Source organism: Paroedura picta, chromosome 16, assembly GCF_049243985.1.
Source record: "Paroedura picta isolate Pp20150507F chromosome 16, Ppicta_v3.0, whole genome shotgun sequence".
Lineage (NCBI taxonomy): Eukaryota > Metazoa > Chordata > Lepidosauria > Squamata > Gekkonidae > Paroedura > Paroedura picta.
The window spans coordinates 24,608,464-24,628,659 of record NC_135384.1 but is presented as its reverse complement, the minus strand read 5'-3'; the positions used below and the strand labels follow the sequence as shown (position 1 = coordinate 24,628,659).

The window sequence follows — 20,196 nt, the reverse complement described above, 5'->3', positions numbered from 1 at the left end:
CCTTGTATTCCGTACTGAGAGCTCTTCTCAGCTTTATATGCCAGGCACCCATCTTTGAATAAAAGGCAGGAGCCTTTAAGAGGGGGAGAAGGAGAGCGAGAAGGAGACAGAGGGAGCCCGGTGGGGTCTTTCCCCCCCCCACCCACAAGCACATTAATCTATCATGAGCTAATGTGTTTTGTCCATCCCGTTCTTTTGTACTACCGCCAAGGCGTGAGCGCACCACACTCACCCTCCCTCCCGCTCTCTTGTTGCACTTCTGCCACCGATCGCCCGATGCCTGGTAGGGCCTGAATCAGTCAGCGAGAGGAAAGAGAGGCGGGCGGACGGACAGACGGAGGCAGGAGAACAAAGCCCCCCGGACGACCATGGGAAATACACCATCTCAAGGCATGTCAATGTTCACCCATTCTTAAGTAGCAGGTATTTTTTTTTATTGGTGTTGTTTTTCTTTTGCTTTAAACCAAAAGAACCCCAGAAAATCCTCCCCTTTTATTTTCTCTCTCTCTCTCTCTCTTTCCCGCCCCACCAGTACCACCGCGCGATGCTCCCGGCTTCTGAGGTTTTCTGCCCAGCAGATGGCTGGCTGGCTGGCTGGTGTGGCTCTTTGCCTGGGATCGAAATACAGTGGGCCTTTTTTTTGTTAAAGGGGGTGTGTGCAGTGGGGGGGGGAGGTTGAGAATCTCCCCCTGCCCCTTGCGGTGGGGAGGCAAGGTAGAACCCTTGCTGCCAGATCTCCTGCTCGAAAAGGGCATGGTCGTAGATTGGGGGGAGGGAGGGGGTTAAGCTTCAATGTTGGCTTTCTCTGGATCTGTATATTTATATTTCCTCTCCCCCCCCCTTGTCATCAAGGCTGCCCAGCTCCAGGGAGATTAACCAGCTCCAGAACCTGCTGCCCTAGAAATATAACTGAAAACAGAGGCAGCGGGCAGGGGGGGGGAAGGGAGGGAGAGGGACGAAGGATGGGTTTGTCAGCTAGAGATAGATGGGGGCACCCCTTTGTTGTCTTGATTTCTAGCAACCACCTGGCATAAGAGATGCAGAATATTTGCTCCCTGTCCCAGGTTTATAAATGTTTGCAGGGCCAGGCGGCATCCCCCCCTCCCCTGGCCTTCCCTTTCTTAATTCCCCCCCATGCAACTAAGGGTTTTGGCTATTGCTTCATTAAGAAATGAAGGCAGAAGAGACCAAGATGGGAAAAGTCAGTGAGGGAGGAAGAGTAAAATGCAAAGATGGAGGAGAAGGAATGGTCTGATGAGTTTTGATTTCAGAGAGTGAGTCTTTCTTTAAAAAAAAAATAGTTTGAATGTGATCCTGACCGGAGAGGGTGTTTGGATGGTGCGTTGTCAGGCTGGTGTTTCTTGAGTGGCTTCTCACTGTACTTCCACGAGGCAGCGTTTTTTAAAAAGTGCATCTTATTTATGGGATAAGGGACCTGAAAGGATGCATTGGTCGCCTGTCTTTCTCTTCCTTGTGCACCTTTGTGATGTACAATACGGATTGCTTGGGTGTGTGTGCATGCCTGATGGGGTGGCTCTGGGGCATGCTTGAGAGATGGTACACCTGTAAGTGTCTGAGACACCCCGGGTCTGTGCGATTAGCAGCGTGCAAGGTTCCTTCTCCGTTTCTTCCATCCCAGCCCCCTTCACCGCCCACCGGCTGCCATGTGCCAGCCTCGTTCCAGAGAAGGACTAGGGAGAAAGAAGGCTTGGGGCAGGGGTCCCGTTTTGGAGGGCATGAGCAGGAAGGGATTGAGGATGCCGGGGTCAGAGCTGGCCCAGCCATTCCGGTGAAACAGAGTGCCGAAATGCCAACTGCAGCTTTCCGTGCTGAAATACTTCGGCTCTGAACATTTATTGGAGAAGGAGCAATGCCTGCAGTTTTGGAGGAGGGTTACAGCTTGGCACACAGCAGAGTGATAGATCCCATATTCTGGAAGACGTGAAGCCAGAGTCTTCTTTGGGCTGTCCGAGGTGTAGATCCAGTTGGCACAAGGGGGGAGTAAAGGTGGGACAGACCTCAACAGTTCCAGTGAGAAAGTAGTAGCTTTTGGTAATTTAACGGCCTATTTTCATACTGTTTGGCGTACAATGAGACTCGAAGTTGAGGAAATTCACCCAGGAGAGACAAAAGTCCTTATTCTGGACTCACCTGGAGAATGGTTTGCTGACAGGGAATAAGAAAGGCTTTCTCATCCAGGGTTTTGTGAAATCCTGGGGTTTCTTGCTGGTCCTGGAAGGGTTTCCCAAATGGGCGGGAGTGAATTAATTTTAAATATATATTTTAAAATGTATTGAACTTTTATCGGGTGGTACGACCACATATGGTCATGTTGACCCACTGGCCCTCCCTCCCAAAATGGCCAATGATGGGCCTGGAAGGTGGGAAGGGGAGGGGCCCCAGGTGGGCGTGTCCACAGCTGTGCTTCCCAACCGTATTCTGCACGATTGTGCCACTTCCGGGGTTTCTCGAAGTCTGAAGAATGTTTCAGGGGTTTCTCAGTGGTTAAAAAGTTGAGAACGGCTGGAATAAGGGGTCAAAACCCATTCATGTCTTTCCTTGGATGAGGCTGAACATGGTTTCTGTCTCCTTATTTACAGTTTCCAGTTCCTTCTCTGCCTGGACCTTGATGGCCCAGGCTGGAGCCACTGTGTCTGGTGTTCATCATTGTCAGCCTTGGTTAGTACTCGGGTGGGAGACCACCTTCCAAATACAGATTTTTTACACTGAATCAGGTAGGGCAAACCATCTCTGAATGTCTCTTGCTTGGCCGGATCAGGTGTAAGGGTCGCTTTTTCGGACCAGGCCCCATGTGCCGCAAAATGTCATGCCGTGTACAGGTGATTGTTGTTGTTAGGTGTGAAGTCATGTCCGACCCATTGCGACCCCCTGGACAATGATCCTCCAGGCCTTCCTGTCCTCTACCATTCCCCGGAGTCCATTTAAGTTTGCACCGACAGCTTCAGGGACACCATCCAGCCACCTCATTCTCTGTCGTCCCCTTCTTCTTTTGCCCTCGATCGCTCCCAGCATTAGGCTCTTCTCCAGGGAGTCCTTCCTTCTCATGAGGTGGCCAAAGTATTTGAGTTTCATCTTCAGGTTCTGGCCTTCTAAGGAGCAGTCAGGGCTGATCTCCTCTAGGACTGACCGGTTTGTTCGCCTTGCAGTCCAAGGGACTCGAAAGAGTCTTCTCCAGCACCAGAGTTCAAAAGCCTCAATTCAAAAGTACAGGGGATATCAATTTTAAAAAGGACACAGTCAAACCCCATGAACGATATCATTTTTCAACTCAAAATACAAGCCGGCTGAAAACATGAACCGTCTACACAATGCGTATCCCTGATGCTCGCCTTTGTTTCCACTGGCCATCACTCATGAGCAATGGGGCATTACGCAGGAACATAACGTCCAACTTCTGCCAATAACAGTAATGACCAGTTGCTCGTGGGCTGGATAAGAGCCCCGGATGGGCCGGCTGTGTCCGATGGTCTGTATGTTTGACACCCCTGCCGGTTCCTTATCCGCCGATCCAGCCCCCAAATTGGATGAGGCTGAAACAGCTCTGCCTTCCAAAGGAAGCTTTGACCTCTAGCAGATCATACACACCTGACTCCAGCTTCCGTGCTGCATCTGGGGATTCATGCAGTTTGTCTATTGCAAAGACTGGTTTTATTGCTTTAGTTCTCCAAATGCAGGTGGCCGCGGGAAATAGGAAGAGTAAGGAACTGGGGGACTTCCCCTCTAAAAGAAGCATGATGACCCCGAACTATACATCGGCAGACTCTGGGGGCTGTGAACTGCAAGGGGACATACACTGAGCCCTGGATCTAAGCCTGGGTTGGAGGCCAAAGACTTAGAAGTTGGGTGCTCCCCCCACCCCCCCGAATCCCATTGGGTTATTCTGCTAGCATCTGATGTGGCCGCTCCATCTTTGCTGCATCCCAAAATAAGCTTTGGACCATTGCAAAGGATACTCCTCCAGGCTGCACAAACTGTGCCCTACTAGGTGACACACTAAGGCCTGGGGACCAGCTCCTTCATTGTGGAAAGATATGTTTGCAATTCCTCTAGCTACTGAAGCAGCAGAAGGAATTTGAGACTGCCAGCAGTGTGTGTTTTGGCCTCCTAAGCAGGGTTGCCCAGTTCCCCAAATAATTCTTTCTTTCTTTCTTTCTTTCTTTCTTTCTTTCTTTCTTTCTTTCTTTCTTTCTTTCTTTCTTTCTTTCTTTCTTTCTCTCTTTCTCTCTTTCTCTCTTTCTCTCTTTCTCTCTTTCTCTCTCTCTTTCTCTTTCTCTCTCTCTCTCTTTCTCTTTCTCTTTCTCTCTCTCTCTCTCTCTCTCTTTCTCTCTCTCTCTCTCTTTCTCTCTCTTTCATCCATCCATCTCTCTAGGGAACCTGCCTGAAGTAGCTTACCAAAACAAAACTTAATTACTTCCCTGTCCTTGGCAGATAGGAATGCAAGCCTCCAGTTGGGGCCTGGGGGTATCCCAGAATTACAGCTCATTGCCATGCTACAGAGTTGAGTCCCCCTGGAGAAGATGAGTGCTTTGTATGGTGGGCTACATGACATTGTACCCCTCTGAGGTTCCTGCCCTTCCGAGGCTCCACCCCGACCTACCTCCAGGAATTTTACATCTTGCTCTCTGTCAGTAGTCAGGGGGACCTGACGACCTTCTTTGTAGGTACACACACCTTTCTCATTTGTCTTTTTCAAATATCTGACTCTCTCTGCAGGAAGGGAGAAATTTGATAAAGAGATATCCCTATAATAAATCAAAGGCTTATGTGATTGTTCCAGTATCTGTGATGGAGGGGTAGGAGGCATCAAGGCCAAATCTGGTCACTGCATTATTAAGCCCAAAGGAAACGAATACAGAGTAGCATGCCAGAGATTCTGCACTTAGAATAAGGTGACAAATAATTGAAGTCACTTTTGCACCGCTTGGCTTGTAGGTTGACAGAGAAGTTCCAAACATTTATCTGGAGTTGAAACAGCCTTGGGAAGAGAGAGAGAGTGAAAAGGAAGAGATTCAAAGGCTGCAGGGAGCGTAGGGGAATCGGACGTAGCAGAGCAGAAGGCCCAGGCATTTTCCCAGCAGTCCTTTGTCACTGTTGTTTGGACGGGTCCTCGGGTTGACACTGGTGGTTGTGGTGGCCACTGGCATGAACAGCCTTGTAAAGGGCTTGCAGACAGACAAGGTGAATAGGTCTCTCGGCATTAACTAGCCGCTGCAATCATGTAGCCTCTCTGTTCAAAGCCAAGGGGTTAATGATAGTAATGAAGACGATAATGATAGAACTGCCAGGCTGTTTCCACACAGCCGCAATTCTCTGTGTAGCTCCTGTTGCTGCTGCCGGAAATGTAGAGGAATTTGTCTTTGGCCCAGGCTAGCCCAAGCTTGCTGCATCTTGGGAGCTACGCAGGGTCAGTCCTGGGCTCATTCCGCACATGTTGCATAATGCACTTTCAACATGCTTTTGCAGCTGGATTTCCCTGTGCAAAGTGGGAAAATCTGCTTCTGAAGTGTATTATCCAACGCGCTCTGCAGGTACCAACTTGTTGGTCATTCCCGGCCCCAGAGAAGCACGCCTGGTCTCGACCAGGGCTGGGGCCTTTTCGGTCCTGGCCCCTACCTAGTGGAATTGAGGTCCTAGCTGAGCTGCAGGCCATGTGGGAGCTTCCGTCGTTCTGCAGGGTCTGCAAAACGGAGCTCTTCCATCAGGTCTACATTGAGGCCAGGGCAGTGAGGAAGATCGGGTCCAGGCTCCCCCTGGTGCTAGGCAGCATTAGGCCATGGGTTATCAATGGCTCCCTATTCCCACCCCATTATTAGATGCCTTAGGAGGGAAGGGAGATCATGTAATATCTCCATGTTATTGTGCTGCTGCTTGTCATGTTTTACGTGCTGTATGTTTTAATGGGGTTTTTACTGGGGTTTTAGTTAAGGACAATTGTAACCCACTTTGAGCCAGTTCTGGGTGTAGTGGGAAATAAATCTAATAACAATAACAATAACAACAATAATAAATGTGCCCTGATCAATGTTTGGATGGGAGGCCACTGGGGTATTCTAGGGTCTCTGTGCAGAGGAACCCACCTGTTTTCGTCTCCTGCCTTGAAGATCTCTTGGGATTTCCATAAATCAGCCGAATCATTCTTGATGACTCTTTACACACTACCCCCTTCACCAGCAGAGGGAGTAAAATCAAAAGATGGTTCCCATGCAACCCACATTATAAAGATGTATTGCTACTTTCAGCTAGTTCCCAGCTTTCATTTACCAAAACAGTGTCTAGCCCTTTGCATTGTGGACATATAACGGGAAAGGTGCATGTAGATATCCCCCCACCACCACCGCTGACACAATGCTAGCAATTAATAGGCAAGAGATTCAGGACAGACGGATGGAAGTATGCTTCACACTGTGTTTTATTTCCTAAAGAAACTGACGTGGTAATAGCTATAACTCTGGATGGCGAATTCATAAAGGACAACTGCTCCAATGATTATTAGATTTGATGGCTAACCTTCATATTTAGGGGAACTGTATCACTGAATGTCAGCTGATGGATTATGCAGCAGCAGGTAGAGGCTTTGGGCTCCATTCTCTGGTTGGCCACTGTGGGAAACAGACAGCCGGGCTGCATGGGCCATCCGGGGGTCCCACAGCCTTATGGAGCCTGTCGAGGCTTTTGGATTTTGAAAATAAACAATGCCTCCTCCGAATGGCTGTCGCAGGGCCAGTTGTGAAATGGTAGAAAGTCAAGGTAGAAAGTCAAATCTTTGGCTTGGGTGAGCATTGCTTTGGGAAAGAAGGAAATACATCACCCAGTCCCATTGGCACCATGTTGAGGATCATCCACTAGGGTTTTTCTTATGTTCCCAAGCTGCAACCTGTCAAGCAAAACTCAAGCTGGCCTGATCTCATCAGATCTTGGAAGCTAAATGGTGTAAGTCTTTGGATGGGGAGACCTCTGTGGAATATCAGGGCTGTGACATGGAGGCAGGCAATGACAGATCACCTCTTGAGTTGAAAACCCCATGGTTTTCAGCTGTGACTTTATCGCCACTCTCAGCACACTGGCTCATGGCGGGTTACATAACAAACCCAATACAATAAAATGCAATTCCCAGTTAAAACCCTCATTAAAATCCCATAAAAATTACAAAAAAGTACGAAACCACAGGGCAGAAATAATAACAATCCATCTTAACAATTAATCTGCCAACCAGGATGGCAGTGTCTATGTGTGTGTGTGTGTGTGTGTATGACAACCAACCATGCCAATGATAGAACCGGTGTGGGAGCATATCTTCCAGGGGGGAGCCCCCTCCATTCTTCCACCGGCACTGGCCTCATCCGTAGGCCTGGTGGAAGAGCTCCATTTTGCTCTCCCAAGGCCCACAGCTCTTCTGGGAGCTCATTCCACTAGGTAGGGGCCAGGACGGAAAAGGCCCTGGTCGAGGCAGTTTCAATATGCCAGTGACAGCCTGCTGGATCTGTCAATGCAAGGCCATGCATCTACACCCCTGCTTCCCTGGCCAGATGTTTGAAAGCTGTGGTGGATTGACTCAAAAGGACCGTTGCAGAGCCGGATGGATGGATGGATGGCTGGTCTGACCAATCAAGGCTGTTTTTGTTGATCATGAGTGCTTAAGGCTTAGTGAGACATGCCTGCGTATCTGTGGCCACCAGAGGAGCAATGTCACCATTTTAAGGCTAAAACCATGGGGCCTGGTCCTGAAAGACTCCCCTGCTGTTGATCCAGCTGGGTGGAGAGACCTAGATGAGGTTATTCACCTAGATGAGGAGGTGTGACAAAGGGATGGGGAACAGGAGCCTCAGCACCAGCGGAGATGGGGAGTGAAGCTTGCAAGGCTCTGAGGGAGCGGCCAAGCAAGGAGATGAAAATGTCCCCATCACCCACAAAGATGTCCCCATCACCCCAGCCGCCTACAGGGCTTCTGCCCCTGTCCCCCGGTCATTCTAAGCCTCCTTCACTGGGTATGGTCCTCCTAGTTGGGGCGCCATCTGGTCGGCTTCCAAAATCAGGCATTTTTGAGTAAAGAAAGTCTAAGCCCTAAAATGGCAGCTGTGTTTCAATGGTGGACACTGGGCTGCCGCCCAGTCGAGTGGAGGCCAGTCCATCTTTCAAACTGCCTGATCATTCGTCCTTCTGCTGGGCCTGGAGGGAAGGCCTAGGCTGGAGAGTGACTCAGAGGTGGTCAGGGAGCAGTCGCCTAGCAACCACCACGAAGGGGAAGGAGATGCCAGAGGTATTGATGGGGAAGGGGAGGCCGTGGGGCCGGTCCTGGTCGAAGCACTCGAAACCAGGAAGGAGTGAAGAGCACAAGTCCCGTTGGGGATCACTTGATGGCTAGCTGAGCCAGGGAGGATGCAAAGAAACCAGCAGTACATTTTATTTATTTTTATTTAGGGGGTTTTATGCCGCCCCTCTCGGACTTTGCCATTTTGGGGCGGTGTGTAACTGATTGGGTAAAGTGATAAAGCACATAAAAATGCATGAGAACAATTCTTCGGCAATAAAATCCCAGCGAACCGATGTCAGCACCAGCGTAAAGTGCTGAGGTGAATAAAATGAATTCCAGGAGCAAATGCAGGACAAAGGGAAGGATGGGAGGGAAGCCTGGCGTTTTAACACCGATGTTTTCCTGCTATTCTCGTTGGCCTCAACCATAGTTCTAAGCGGAATTATGCCTTTCGGCATCCATTGAAACAAGTGGGCCTTAGAAGGGGGTAACTCTGCTTAGGATTGCACTGCTGATTTTCCAAGACCCCTCCCGACCCCCCCCCCCCCACTCCTCGCAACAGAGAAATTCATTGAAGCCAAATTCTCCGTCCCCCTCCACACTCCCAGGCCTGACGGGAAAGAATTCAGGATTCTTCAGAAGCTATATTTTTTAATCCCTGAAAGCCATCCCCACCACTCTGCCTCATCCCGCTGGCAAGCCTCCTTGATTTCTGTTTAAAGTTCCTTAGTGTTAATTGGGCAGTATTAAAACTGCACCGTGTAATTATTCCTTTTCAAAATGTCAGCGCTTCCAGCTTCCTCCTGCATGTTAACTCTGCCGTAGGGGGTCAGAAACACAGTAGTCAGTTCTGTGCGTTTCAAATAATGGAGACACAAGGTGATTCAGGGCAGGGCCCAGAATATGTTTGGCGTACACTCTAGGGTTACCAGACTCCAGGTGCTGCCTAGAGATCCGTTGGAGGCCAGAGAACCAAGATCATTTTCCTTGGAGAAAAAGGATTTGTTGAAGGGTGGGCTCTGTGGTGTCCTGTAACAGTGAGGCCTCCTTTCTCCAAACCCCACCTTCACCCAGCTCCAGCTCCCAAACCTCCAGGTGTTTTCCAACCCATGGTCAGCAACCTGAATGCATGGCTACTGAAAGCCCCATTCTGGTCCCCTGTATACTTAACAACATACAAAATCGAAGCACTGTCCATCCCTTAGGAGCCACACTCTCCAAGATAGCTTCATTTGGGTTAGCCATGTTGGTATATCACAGAAGAGCTAGCCTTGGACCCAATAGCATCTTCCCCAGAAAGGCTAAGTGAGAGATGGGGCAATAATTGATAGGCTGTCGTGGGTCCAGAGATGTTTTTTTGAGCAGCGGGTGAACCACTGCCTCTGTTAACCCTTCTTGGAATTCTTCTGTTGAAAGGGAGAGGTTGATGATCTCCCGGAGAGGGGCCAGTACTTTTATATCAGTCATTTTTAGCAGCCATGATGGACATGGGTCTAGAGAGCAAGCGGGTGGCTTCGCTGCCTTTAGCATCTTGTCCACTTCAGTCACCACAAGGCATCTGAAGTTACTCAGTGTACTCTCCAAAGACGGCCAAGGGGCCTCTAGTTCACTTTCTGTGTCTAAAAATCTATATACTCACCTTTCTCTACTTCTTTTTTTTTACCATTTCTGCCTGTGTCGCTCAACCGTACTCACGCTGGGACCAATAAGGTGGGAACTTAGTATCCTGTTTTAGGGAGGATCTGCTGATGTTGGTATTGAATTTTAATGAGTATTTTTATTGTCCAACTTTTTAATTTATTGTATTTATACACCGCCCTCCCTGAAGGCTCAGGGCAGTTTACATGAAACAACAAAATGGTATAGGTAACATTCTGGTAACAGTGAGGTGGTAACAACAACAACATTAACATATGAGCAATCACAACAATAAAATTAAAGGAAGGTGGGACTGCAGAGAGCTTTAGCTCAACTCATACTGAGACCCAGTGGTAGGGTGGATTCGTAACAGTCATGGTAGGAGGGTGGGCTTGGGGGGGGGTGATGGGGAGCGATGGATTAGGTCGATCTCAACCAAATGCCTGGTGGAGGAGCTCTCTTTTGCAGGCCCTGTGGAACTGCTTTAGTTCGGTCGGGGTTTTATTGTAAATTCTATTGTTGTTAGCCACCCTGAGGCGTGGTGAGGGGCGGGATATAAATTAAATCTATAACATATCTAAAACATGACTAGGGGGGTGGGAGGAGTTGGGACTCATTGCCTACCTGATTGGTTGTCCGTCAGTCCAATGAATGGCCAATCGGGAAGGCTGTCCCGCCCCTGGCTGCATCCAACTTCTTCCACGTGGAAAAAAAGCCAGCCCACTCTACTGGACTGCCTGTGGAAGGTAAGCCAGGCAGCAAGAGGGAACTGGAGGGAGAGGGGAGGGCCTGGGATCTAGGTTGGGGGGGGGAAGGCAGGGAGCCCCTGTCAGTGCTCACCCCCACTCCAAGCAGCCCCACCATGGCCTCAGCAGGGCTGCCTGGGTCGGGCGGGGGGGGGGGGTGGGGGAGGGAAAGTCCTGCTCCAAGCAGCCTCACCAGACCTTGGCAGGCCTGCCGGAGGCAGGGGAAAAGGCTAGCACCCGTTGTACTATTTGTACAACAGGATTTTTTTGTTATTAAAAAAATAAATAGAAAAGGAGAGGAGAAAGGACCCTGGGGGAGCATTGCTCAGTGCTCTGTGTAGCCACGGACTCCTGCCTGAGAAGGCATCTAGCTTCCACCAGCCGTGGCGAAATTGACGCCTTGGCTCCGTGGAGCTAACCATGGTACCGAACACTGGAGCGAGCTGGTGGTTTCAACCATTTCGTGATCATTTTTGCTTGGCAAGAAGAGGGGGGGGGGTTGTCTCCCCCCCCCCCCATGCTCTCTAACAAAATAAAAGTGAAACAAGCTGGAATTTAATTATAGAAATTGATTCTTCTCTTTGCCGTACATTGATTTGTACTGTGCAGTCATTGCTGACGACGGCTCAGCTGCCTTCTGCCCTCTCCAGCGAGCTTGCCCGCCCAAAGTACGCACAGCACACACACACACACAGAGGCGTCTTATTCTGCCAGCAGACCACTGGGGCAGCCTTTTAATATCTCTGGCAGGCGTTTGGCAAAGGGGAGGGAAGCAGACGGGCTGTCTGGGGGGGGGGATGTGGAAGGATTTCTTTCTCCCTGGGGGAGGGAAGACCAGGTCCCTCCAGCACAGTGTAATTTCATTTATCATTCATTTATTTATGGAATTAATGGGTCATCGCTGCTTCTGCCCGACCGTATCCAAGGCAATGCACAGCTCAGCCACGACCTGAGTAGGCGGGCTCTCAGGCAGGCCTCCCTGCCTCTGCTCCGGTGTCCAGCTCCAGGCTGGGAAAAACTGTTGCAAAGGCCCAGAGGGCCCCGATTTCTTCCGGTAGAGCATTCCACCTGGCTGGGGCCAAGCCTCCCAAAGGCCCTGGTCCTGGTCGAGGTCAGTTTTGTCCCCTGGTGCCGGGGTCCCTGAGCAGATCTAGGATTGGGGGGGGGGGATAAGGGAGTAGGGTGGGTTAAATGGCAGAATGCTGGAGTAGGATTTTGTGTTTATATCCTTTATTTATTATTGTATTTGTTGACCGCCTCTCCCTGCCCAGTCGGCTCGTGGCGGTTTATGATAAGAACATCAAAACCCACATAAAACCCAATACATATAACCAATATTGGTTGCGAAAAAAATCTACAAAACTCCCCCATCCCACCCCCTCGCACCCTGCTGTAGCAGTCACCTTCACCCTGGAGAGTATTTACTGGCTTCTTCTATCTTTTCCCCATTTCCTCACAAGGTAAGCACAATAAAATCAGAGTCCAGTAGCACCTTTAGGGCCAACAAATCTGATAAAACTGTTCTGACCGGGCAGTGATATCAGGGCTCTCTCAGCCTCACCCACCCCACAGGGTGTCTGTTGTGGGGAGAGGAATGGGAAGGCGACTGTAAGCCGCTTTGAGCCTCTATTGGGTAGGGAAAAGCGGCATATAAGAACCAACTCTTCTTCTTCTTATTGTGCTACTCCAGACCAACATGACTATCCATTTGAACCTCTGAGGGTGTGCGACTGGCCCAAAGACCCAAAGCCATGGTAGAGTGGAGTTTCAAACCTAGGCTAATGCTCTACCCACCCACCCCTCCACCACACTGGCTGTCATGGGAGACCCCAGTCCAAATCCCCACTCTGCTCTGAAGGTTGGTGGGTGACCTTGGGCTAGTCACAGTCAGTTTAGCCTCCCTCAGAACGTGGTGGTGAGGATAAGATTTCTGTTGTTGCCTGGAATTCCCTTGAGGAGTGGCAGCATAAAAATCTAATAAAGTGCATCAATGAATTAATTCATTAAAACAGAAGCTCTGCATTGTCTCGTCCCATTGATTCCGGGGGCAGATACTTAAACAGTGGTTGATCTTCTCACTGACAGACCCTGGAGAGCTTTTGCCCAACAGAATGGGCAATCGAGGCAGCCAGCATGGTTAAGAGTGGTGGCCTCTAATTTGGAAAACTAGGTTTGACTCCCCGCTTTTCCACTTGCAGCCAGCTAGGTGACCCTGGGCAAGTCACAGTTCTCTCTGAGTTCTCTCAGCCTCACCTCCCTCACAAGGTGTGGGCAGAGGAAGGGTAGGCGATTGGAGGCCGCTTTGAGACTCCTTCAGGTAGTTAAAAGCGGGGTACAAAAGAAACAGCTCTTCTTCTTCTCCGGAGTTACTTACCAGTAGTCTGACTTTTAGTGTAAGGTAGTTTCACAGGTCCAGGTGTCTGCATGTTTGTTAAGGATCTACAATTATGCCAGCCACACAGACACATGGTCTCTCCTTGCTTCTTGTACTGAATGTGGTGGATGCCAAAGAATCTTGAAGATGACTTTTCCAGCCGGATTGTAGAACAAGTTAGCAGAGATTATTTTTCAAGGTGAAAGACTCGTCTGGCGGACCGAAAGGCAGAAGAAATTGACTGTCCTCGGTTAAAACCAATGTGTGGCTTTTCTGCACTTGAGGCAAAATTTTGAACTTGCTTGTTTCCTTGAAGCTGTATTGATGATCATAGCATAGTGTACTTTATCACCTCATTGATATACATTATAGCATATACTGTGTCACCTCACTGAGGAGGGAACGTATTAAAGATGTCTTTTTTCCTTCTAGTAACACATTATAGCTGTTGTTTATCAAGCTATAAGTTGCAGTACATCTAAACAGAATCGCTCTGGGTCTCCAGGAAGGCTCCTTTGCTGAGATTCTGCAATAAGTAACTTTATTTCAATTGTATTAATTGGTCTGGCAAAAGCCAGGCATTTAACCTACTAAAATAAAATTAAACCATTCATCACCTTTAGAGCGCAAGAATCCTTGGCAGCTGCTGCTACACGCTTGCAGAATTCCTTTCTGCTGGAGAGCGCAACCTTTTAAAAGTCGCCTTAATGGTAGGATAATGTGGATGGTTGCCAATCTCCAGGTGGTGGCTGGAGATCTGCAGCTACAACCAGTACTAAGTGTGACAGAGATAAGTTCGTCTGGAGAAAATGGCAGCTTTGGAAGGTGGAATCTACAGAAGTCCCTCCCACCCCCAGCCTCCTCAGGCTCCACCCCTGAAAGGATTTCACTACCCAGAGCTGGTTACCCTATTTGTCATGTGTTGCTTTCTGCAATGGAAGTAGGAACCTGGTTGTAAGCAATTTTTAATGCCGTCCTAAGTTGAGCTGTGCCATCTAAGCCCTTTTACTTCAGAGGGCTTCCAAAAGTGTATCTCTGTTTAGGATTGTGCTGGAACAGTGCTCTCTCATTAGAAAATGCGGACAGATAAAAAAAAAAAGAACGTGAGTCTATTGCTGCTGGTTTAAGGGCTGGATCCTTCCCCATTGGTAAATCAGGACCCTCGCTCCCAATGAGAAAGAGCTCTTGGCCCCCTGTAGCTGGACAGAAGGGGTGGTTCGAACTCTGCACTCTCCATCTTTTTAATGTTCATTGCTTCATGTCAATTTTCAGTGGGTTTTAATGGAGTTCTACTGGTTTGTATCGTTTTATGGTGAACCGCCGTGAGTCCGAAAGGAACGCAGCGATATATAAATACATAAATAAATGCGTTAGTTCCCTTTCTTTACTCCAACCTTGGGCTAGGTAAGCTCTGAGTAGCTGAGAGCAACTAGAAACTGACAACTGGATTCATGTTGAGCATTTAAAGTGTCACAAGGGCATCCTTCACACAAGGAGGTGTTTTGTGCACAGAGACAGACTGCTATTTCTTTGTTGGTGATCTGGCGGATGCCAGGAAGGGGAGTGTCCTCATGGTAGGTTGCCCCACATTCTTCCTCTGGCTGAGCCCCCCACAGCAGCCATTCTCTCCCCCCCCCCGGCATTTTTCTTTTATTTATTTCCCAGAGATGTACCTTACCTTTCTGCTTTCAGCAGGGCCCCCCAGGCAGCTAACACCTTTCAAGCGTGCATAATAAAAACATGCCTTAAGAACCGTTAAAACCAAAACAAGACCCCTCATTCAGACACTTAAAGCCAAGGTAAAACACGTCTGCAACACAATAAAGGCAAAAATAAATAAAAAGGCAATAAAGGCAAAAAACAATAAAAGAAAAAAGCAACAATGAAAAAACGGCAGGAAGGAGAGGTCACTGAGGGGAATGCCCAGTGAAGCAAAACAGTTTTCACCTGCTGGCAGAAGACAATAGTGAAGGGAAAGAATGAAGTAAACATTAAATGTTGACTGTTAATTGTTAATTGCTAATGTTAAAAATGTATGTTGTAAATTCCCCCAAGGTGGTATCCAGGATGGGTGGTCATACAAATCTATAAACAAAGGGGGCAGATGAATTTCTTTGGGCAGAGAGCTACAGAATTCTGGTGCCACAATAAAAAATGCCCTCTCGTATGTTGCCTCCCACCTAACCATTGAGCTAAATGTAAATTTTTGACTTGGAAGCTCAGAAGCTTAGAGAGGACCCAAGAAATCTTTTGATTGGCAATTTGTCATGTTATTGCAACAATCCACCAGGCTTCTGTATTGTTACTTTCATTTTGCAAAGTTACCTGCCTCTTTTGCTGTAGGGAAAGCCCAGAAGTGGTTTATCCTAGTAGCTCACATAGCTTGTACTACAGGCCCTGTGGTTCCTGCACGGTTAGGGGGTCTTCATACTTATGTGGCTTGCGGACCACAAGAACAAGAAAAAGGGCTCTGCTAGTAACTGAGCATGCACATCCCTAAAGGAGGCTGTGTGTGGACCACAAGCCACATAACAAGCCACAAGCCTCAGAACTCCAACAGAATACTCTGGACCTGTTTGCACTGTTGCATTGTTTATATTGTTTATACGGTTATATTGTTATATGGTTACGATTAGTTATTAATATTATTGTACGGTTATTCATATGTTATGGTCCGTTTCATGTACTGTTCTTATGTTCCATGTAAACTGCCCTGAGCCTCCGGGGAGGGCGGTATATAAATATAATAATTAAATAAGGGGCTGATACCTCTAATATGAAAGGGGATTGTGGCATTTTAATTTTTATTTATGTATATTTATACTTTAATTTATAACCCACCACTCCTGAACTGGCTTGTGGCAGTAGATAAAACCCCTCAATAACACCCCCTAAAAGAACAAAAATCCAACAGACAGTAGCAATCAAAGTGGTTTTTAATGAAAGATATTTTTGTTGTAGTTCACGGATGGCACTGTGGCAACGAAGGAACGAAAACCTGCCCAGGGGTGTGGAAGGCTGCAGCTGCCTCCTGTCCTCCCCACTTGCTGCAGAGCTGTGTGGTGCAGAATTTAGAAGCTCCCGGGCTATTTGCTGATTCACCCAGGGAGAAGCTATTTTGGGCCAGAGAGTGAGAGAGAGCATGGTCTCACCAAAAATTAATCATAGGTTTGCTCATAGGTGTTGCTCATATTTCTTTCCCCTCCAGTGTGGGTTGGGTGTGGTTCCCCGCATCTCACAAAGACTCTCCTTGCTGTTCCTTAGCCAAAACTCAAAACCAGGCTGGCGTTTCCCCATCCTTTTATTGCACGCTTACCAATGAAGTGCTGAACGTATTTCATATGCTGCACTAAGAATAACCTTTGGGGGCAATTAGACAGCGCTTTTTGAGTGTTCAGAGGACTTTGATCAAGCATTACCACAGTAATTCGTACAACAATCCTGTAAGGTGGGAAAGTTTTGTTCGCCTCAAGTTACAGACTGGGAGGCTGAAGTTACAGTACCAGAGATTTGACTAAGGATGCCAAATGAGGTTCTGGCTGGAGTAAAAGCAGACTCTGTTCAGCTTCCCTGTATTCTTGTATTTGACAAATATGCTTTTTATTTCTACCCCACTATTCTCTAGCTTGGTGTAGTGGTTAAGAGCGGTGGTCTCTAATCTGGAGAGCTGTGTTTGATTCCCTTCTCCACATGCAGCCAGCTGGGTGACCTTGAACTAGTCACAGTCCAGTTACAGCTGTTCTCACAGAGCAGTTCTGTCAGAGGTCTCTCTTCTCCACCTACCTCACAGGGAGAGGAAGAGAAGGTGATTGTAAGCCGCTTTGGGTTTCTTTTGGGTAGTGACGTGAAAAACCAACTCTCCTCCTCTTCCTCCTTCCACAATGGAAACTCAAAACAGTGGAGATTCAACCCAAGGTCTTCATAAGCAGGGCATGGAAATGACATCATTACCGCACCAGTAATGTGTTGACCCTGGTATTTGAGCAAAAACTCTATGGTAGAAGCCGTTTTTACCATAGAGTTTCTGCCCAAATAAAGGAGTTCCATGGAGTCCAGCACATGCCAGAAATGACATTGCTACATTGCTGGTGATGCCAGCGTAGAGCTCTTTTAGGCCACTGAGTGACACAGCGCATTGGACTGGATTTGCTGTAGCCCTGGTCCAACATGGTTCCTCTTATGTTCCTATGTTCTTATTAGACCACTTTGAGTGCTTTCAAATATTTCCATTTAGTGATCCGGGGGGTGGGGGTCCCCCATTTCAGTGCCACATCAAAGGAATGTTCAGTGCCTGATAAACTGATTGTGTATGTTGTTTCGTGTCATTTTGGTTGGTCCTGATAAAAGGTGGATTATAGTCTTGGTTTTAGGAGGTGTTCCCTTTGTTGCCTGATTCTAAATAATAATATAGGCACAAGAGATATTAAGCTTCTTGTGGCTCTTCATTTCAGTGAAGTGTTTGCGGCAGAATTTGCTGTGACATTATTGTGATCCAGGCTGGAGGGGGTGGGTGGGGCACTTTGGAATTCCTCACTGCAAACCTTGGCTTGTAGGGTTTTGTTTCTCCCAGTTGGTGCATCTTGAGAGCATGTACAGTGTCATGGTCAGCATGTCGGGACAGGGTCACTGCCCCACAGCAATGATTCCCACTCGTGCCTGGTTGCCGTCATGAATTCAGAGGCGTTCATGACGGCAAGAGAGCATCTGCACGGGGGCATGCTCCACACATGCCCTCCATGTCCCCTTGTGCTCTCTGTTTTATTCGCCCCAAGGCTGCCAGAAGACACTTTGTGACTTTTAGAAATGAAATCAGTACTGACTCTATCTCCGTAGTATAAAGATGCCTTGACAAGATACTTCCTGCAGATTATTTTTTAAAAGCTGGCAGATAGCCCAAATGAGGAGGTTCAAAATTCGACACCTTCCCATCCACATGATCGGTGAAACCCGCATGAATGATGACCTTTCAGCAAAGATGGTACCAAAGCAAGTTTGGGAAAGGTCAGAGCATATCAGGAGAAAACCATGAAATAGGGGGATGATTATAGCTCAATGGTAAACGTTCAGTCCTTGACATCTCCAGTTAAGAAGATGAAGTACCAGGTGATGCAAATGACACCTGCCCAAGACCCTGGAAAGCCACATCCAGTATGAGTAGACAATAATGACCTTGGGCCAAAGGCCCAGTACAATATAAGGCAGCTTCCTAGGATCATATAAATGACTGGAGGGTAATCAAGGGTCATTGTTGTGTAGATGCTTGGGGCAGGGGGAAGCCACAGCAGTCTGAGAATCCCAGTGGAACAAAAGTATGGACATGACTGGGGGTTATGGGCAATCTACCCCCACCTCTCAATCGTAACACCTTGAGCATTTCCGCACCCTTTAAATATAGCATAACGTTTACCATAAGTAGTCGTTTTATTCCGGCCCCTCCACATGATGTCGCCAACATCCAGCATCCAAGCAGCAACTGACTGGCTGTATTCGCCATTTTAAAGTGCTAGTTGGTGAATCCCAAAAAACGGATTCACCAACATATATAGTGCTACCTATTGGAGAGTAACCAGCAGGCTACCAGCAAAAAAAAATGTATGGAGGTGAAGAAGCGCTGTTTCTGCCTCCAATGTCCCGCCCTTGCACCCACCTCCCTTTCCCTTCTCTCTGGGATGGGAGTTTCTTTTTTTTTTTAAGTGAACTGGCTGTAGCAACGTACAGGTGTTCATTCGTACAGGCAAAGGTGAAAAAATCCCCCCCAAAAAAAGTTGTAGCACAAAGCATGCCTCTCTAAGCTCCCTGCCCCCACAATCAAGAACGAGATTTATTTTTAAAAGAAGCAAGATTCGTCATTCCACAAAGGGTGGCAATAAAGAAGCATTATGCATCTATGATTAGATGCATAGGTGTTTCAACAGAGAAGTACTGATTTTTTTTAAAATTAAAAATAGTGGGCATCGCAGGCCCTTTAAAGCATGGGGAAAGGCGGAAGAGAGCCCCGTATAAATCACGTTGTTCTCTTCCGCCATTTCCAGCAGCACTTGTGGAGGGGGAGAAGCGCAAAATGGCGGCAGAGGAGACAGCAAAAAGGGTGAGGAGGGGCCGGGAGTCGCGATTTTATGTAGCAATACGCCATTCAGCTGGCGTGACGCTATTTTAAAAAATGTGTGGAAATGATCTGTCAATTACTCCCTGGGACCACTGAAGTTGTACGTCTGTTAGTTTGATTTAGTTTGCTGGACAAGTCACTGTTTTTTAACGGTAGTTGTTTTTATTGTTTTATTGTTGTTTGTATTGTATTGTATTTTTAACAATGCCGCAAGCCGCCCTGAGGCGCAATTTGAGTGGCGGGATGTAAACATTTAAACAAGCCAACAAACAAATAAATGTCAGACTAAGATCAGGAAGACCCAGGAAGACCCAGGTTTGAATGGCCCAGTCACACATGCTCAGCCTAATCTGCATCACAGGACTGTTATGATGCAATGGAGGAGAGGAAACTGAGGTAAACTACTTCGGGTCCCCTGCGGGGGAGTAAGGCAGGGTATAAGTGACGTCTATTAAAAGAAATGAATAAACTTGTGCAAGTCCAGCTTCTGAAGTAGACTCAGTTTTCAGCAGTGCAAAGTATTATCCTTTGGTTAACTGAGGCCCCTCACGGGGTCGAGTTTTTAAAAAATAAACCATCACCATTCATATTAATGAGCCTGATAAGGCCCCCCAGGCAGCCATTTTAAGGGCAGCGTTCATTTTTAAATGGACTCCTGCCATCTATATTAAACACCAGGTGGCAGCTTGGGAGGCGACACCTGTCAGAAACCTGGGGATAGATTCAGTTGCCTTTGGCAGCCCAGGCACACCATGGCTTTTTAAAATGAACTTTGGCGCTGAGGCGTTCAAGGTGGCAGGTAAGGTCTCCACCAGGGAGGAAAGTCAAGGAGGCCCCTATTGTGCTGGGCTTTTATCAGTTTTGTCAAAAAGCCTCCATTTGGTTGCAAATAACCTATTGGGTTTCAGCCCAAACGTGCATCATGGCTAATGCCACGAGTTCCATGTTTTGATACTTCGAGCGATAAATCGACAATGCAAACTGCTTTTGTGTCAATAATTGTATCTGTTTTATAGTCATACACAGTATTTTCAATTGAATTCAGCTTGAAACTATATAG

At 47.8% G+C, this 20,196-nt stretch overlaps 1 protein-coding gene across 12 annotated transcripts in view; it reads left to right on the top strand.

The window, feature by feature from the left end:
- Positions 1 to 25: 25 nt before the first annotated feature.
- The window catches only part of SRCIN1 (SRC kinase signaling inhibitor 1), a 279,306-nt gene continuing 259,135 nt past the window's right edge, over positions 26 to 20,196 (top strand). For 5 of the 12 annotated variants that reach the window (XM_077315657.1, XM_077315665.1, XM_077315656.1 and 2 more), the window contains exon 1: positions 26 to 390. In XM_077315657.1, the coding sequence (XP_077171772.1) occupies positions 369 to 390 (22 nt within the window). In that variant the 5' untranslated portion in view covers positions 26 to 368. Of the gene's footprint in view, positions 424 to 20,196 lie in introns of all 12 variants that reach the window. The other 7 variants (XM_077315658.1, XM_077315664.1, XM_077315663.1 and 4 more) reach the window with 5 other exon arrangements.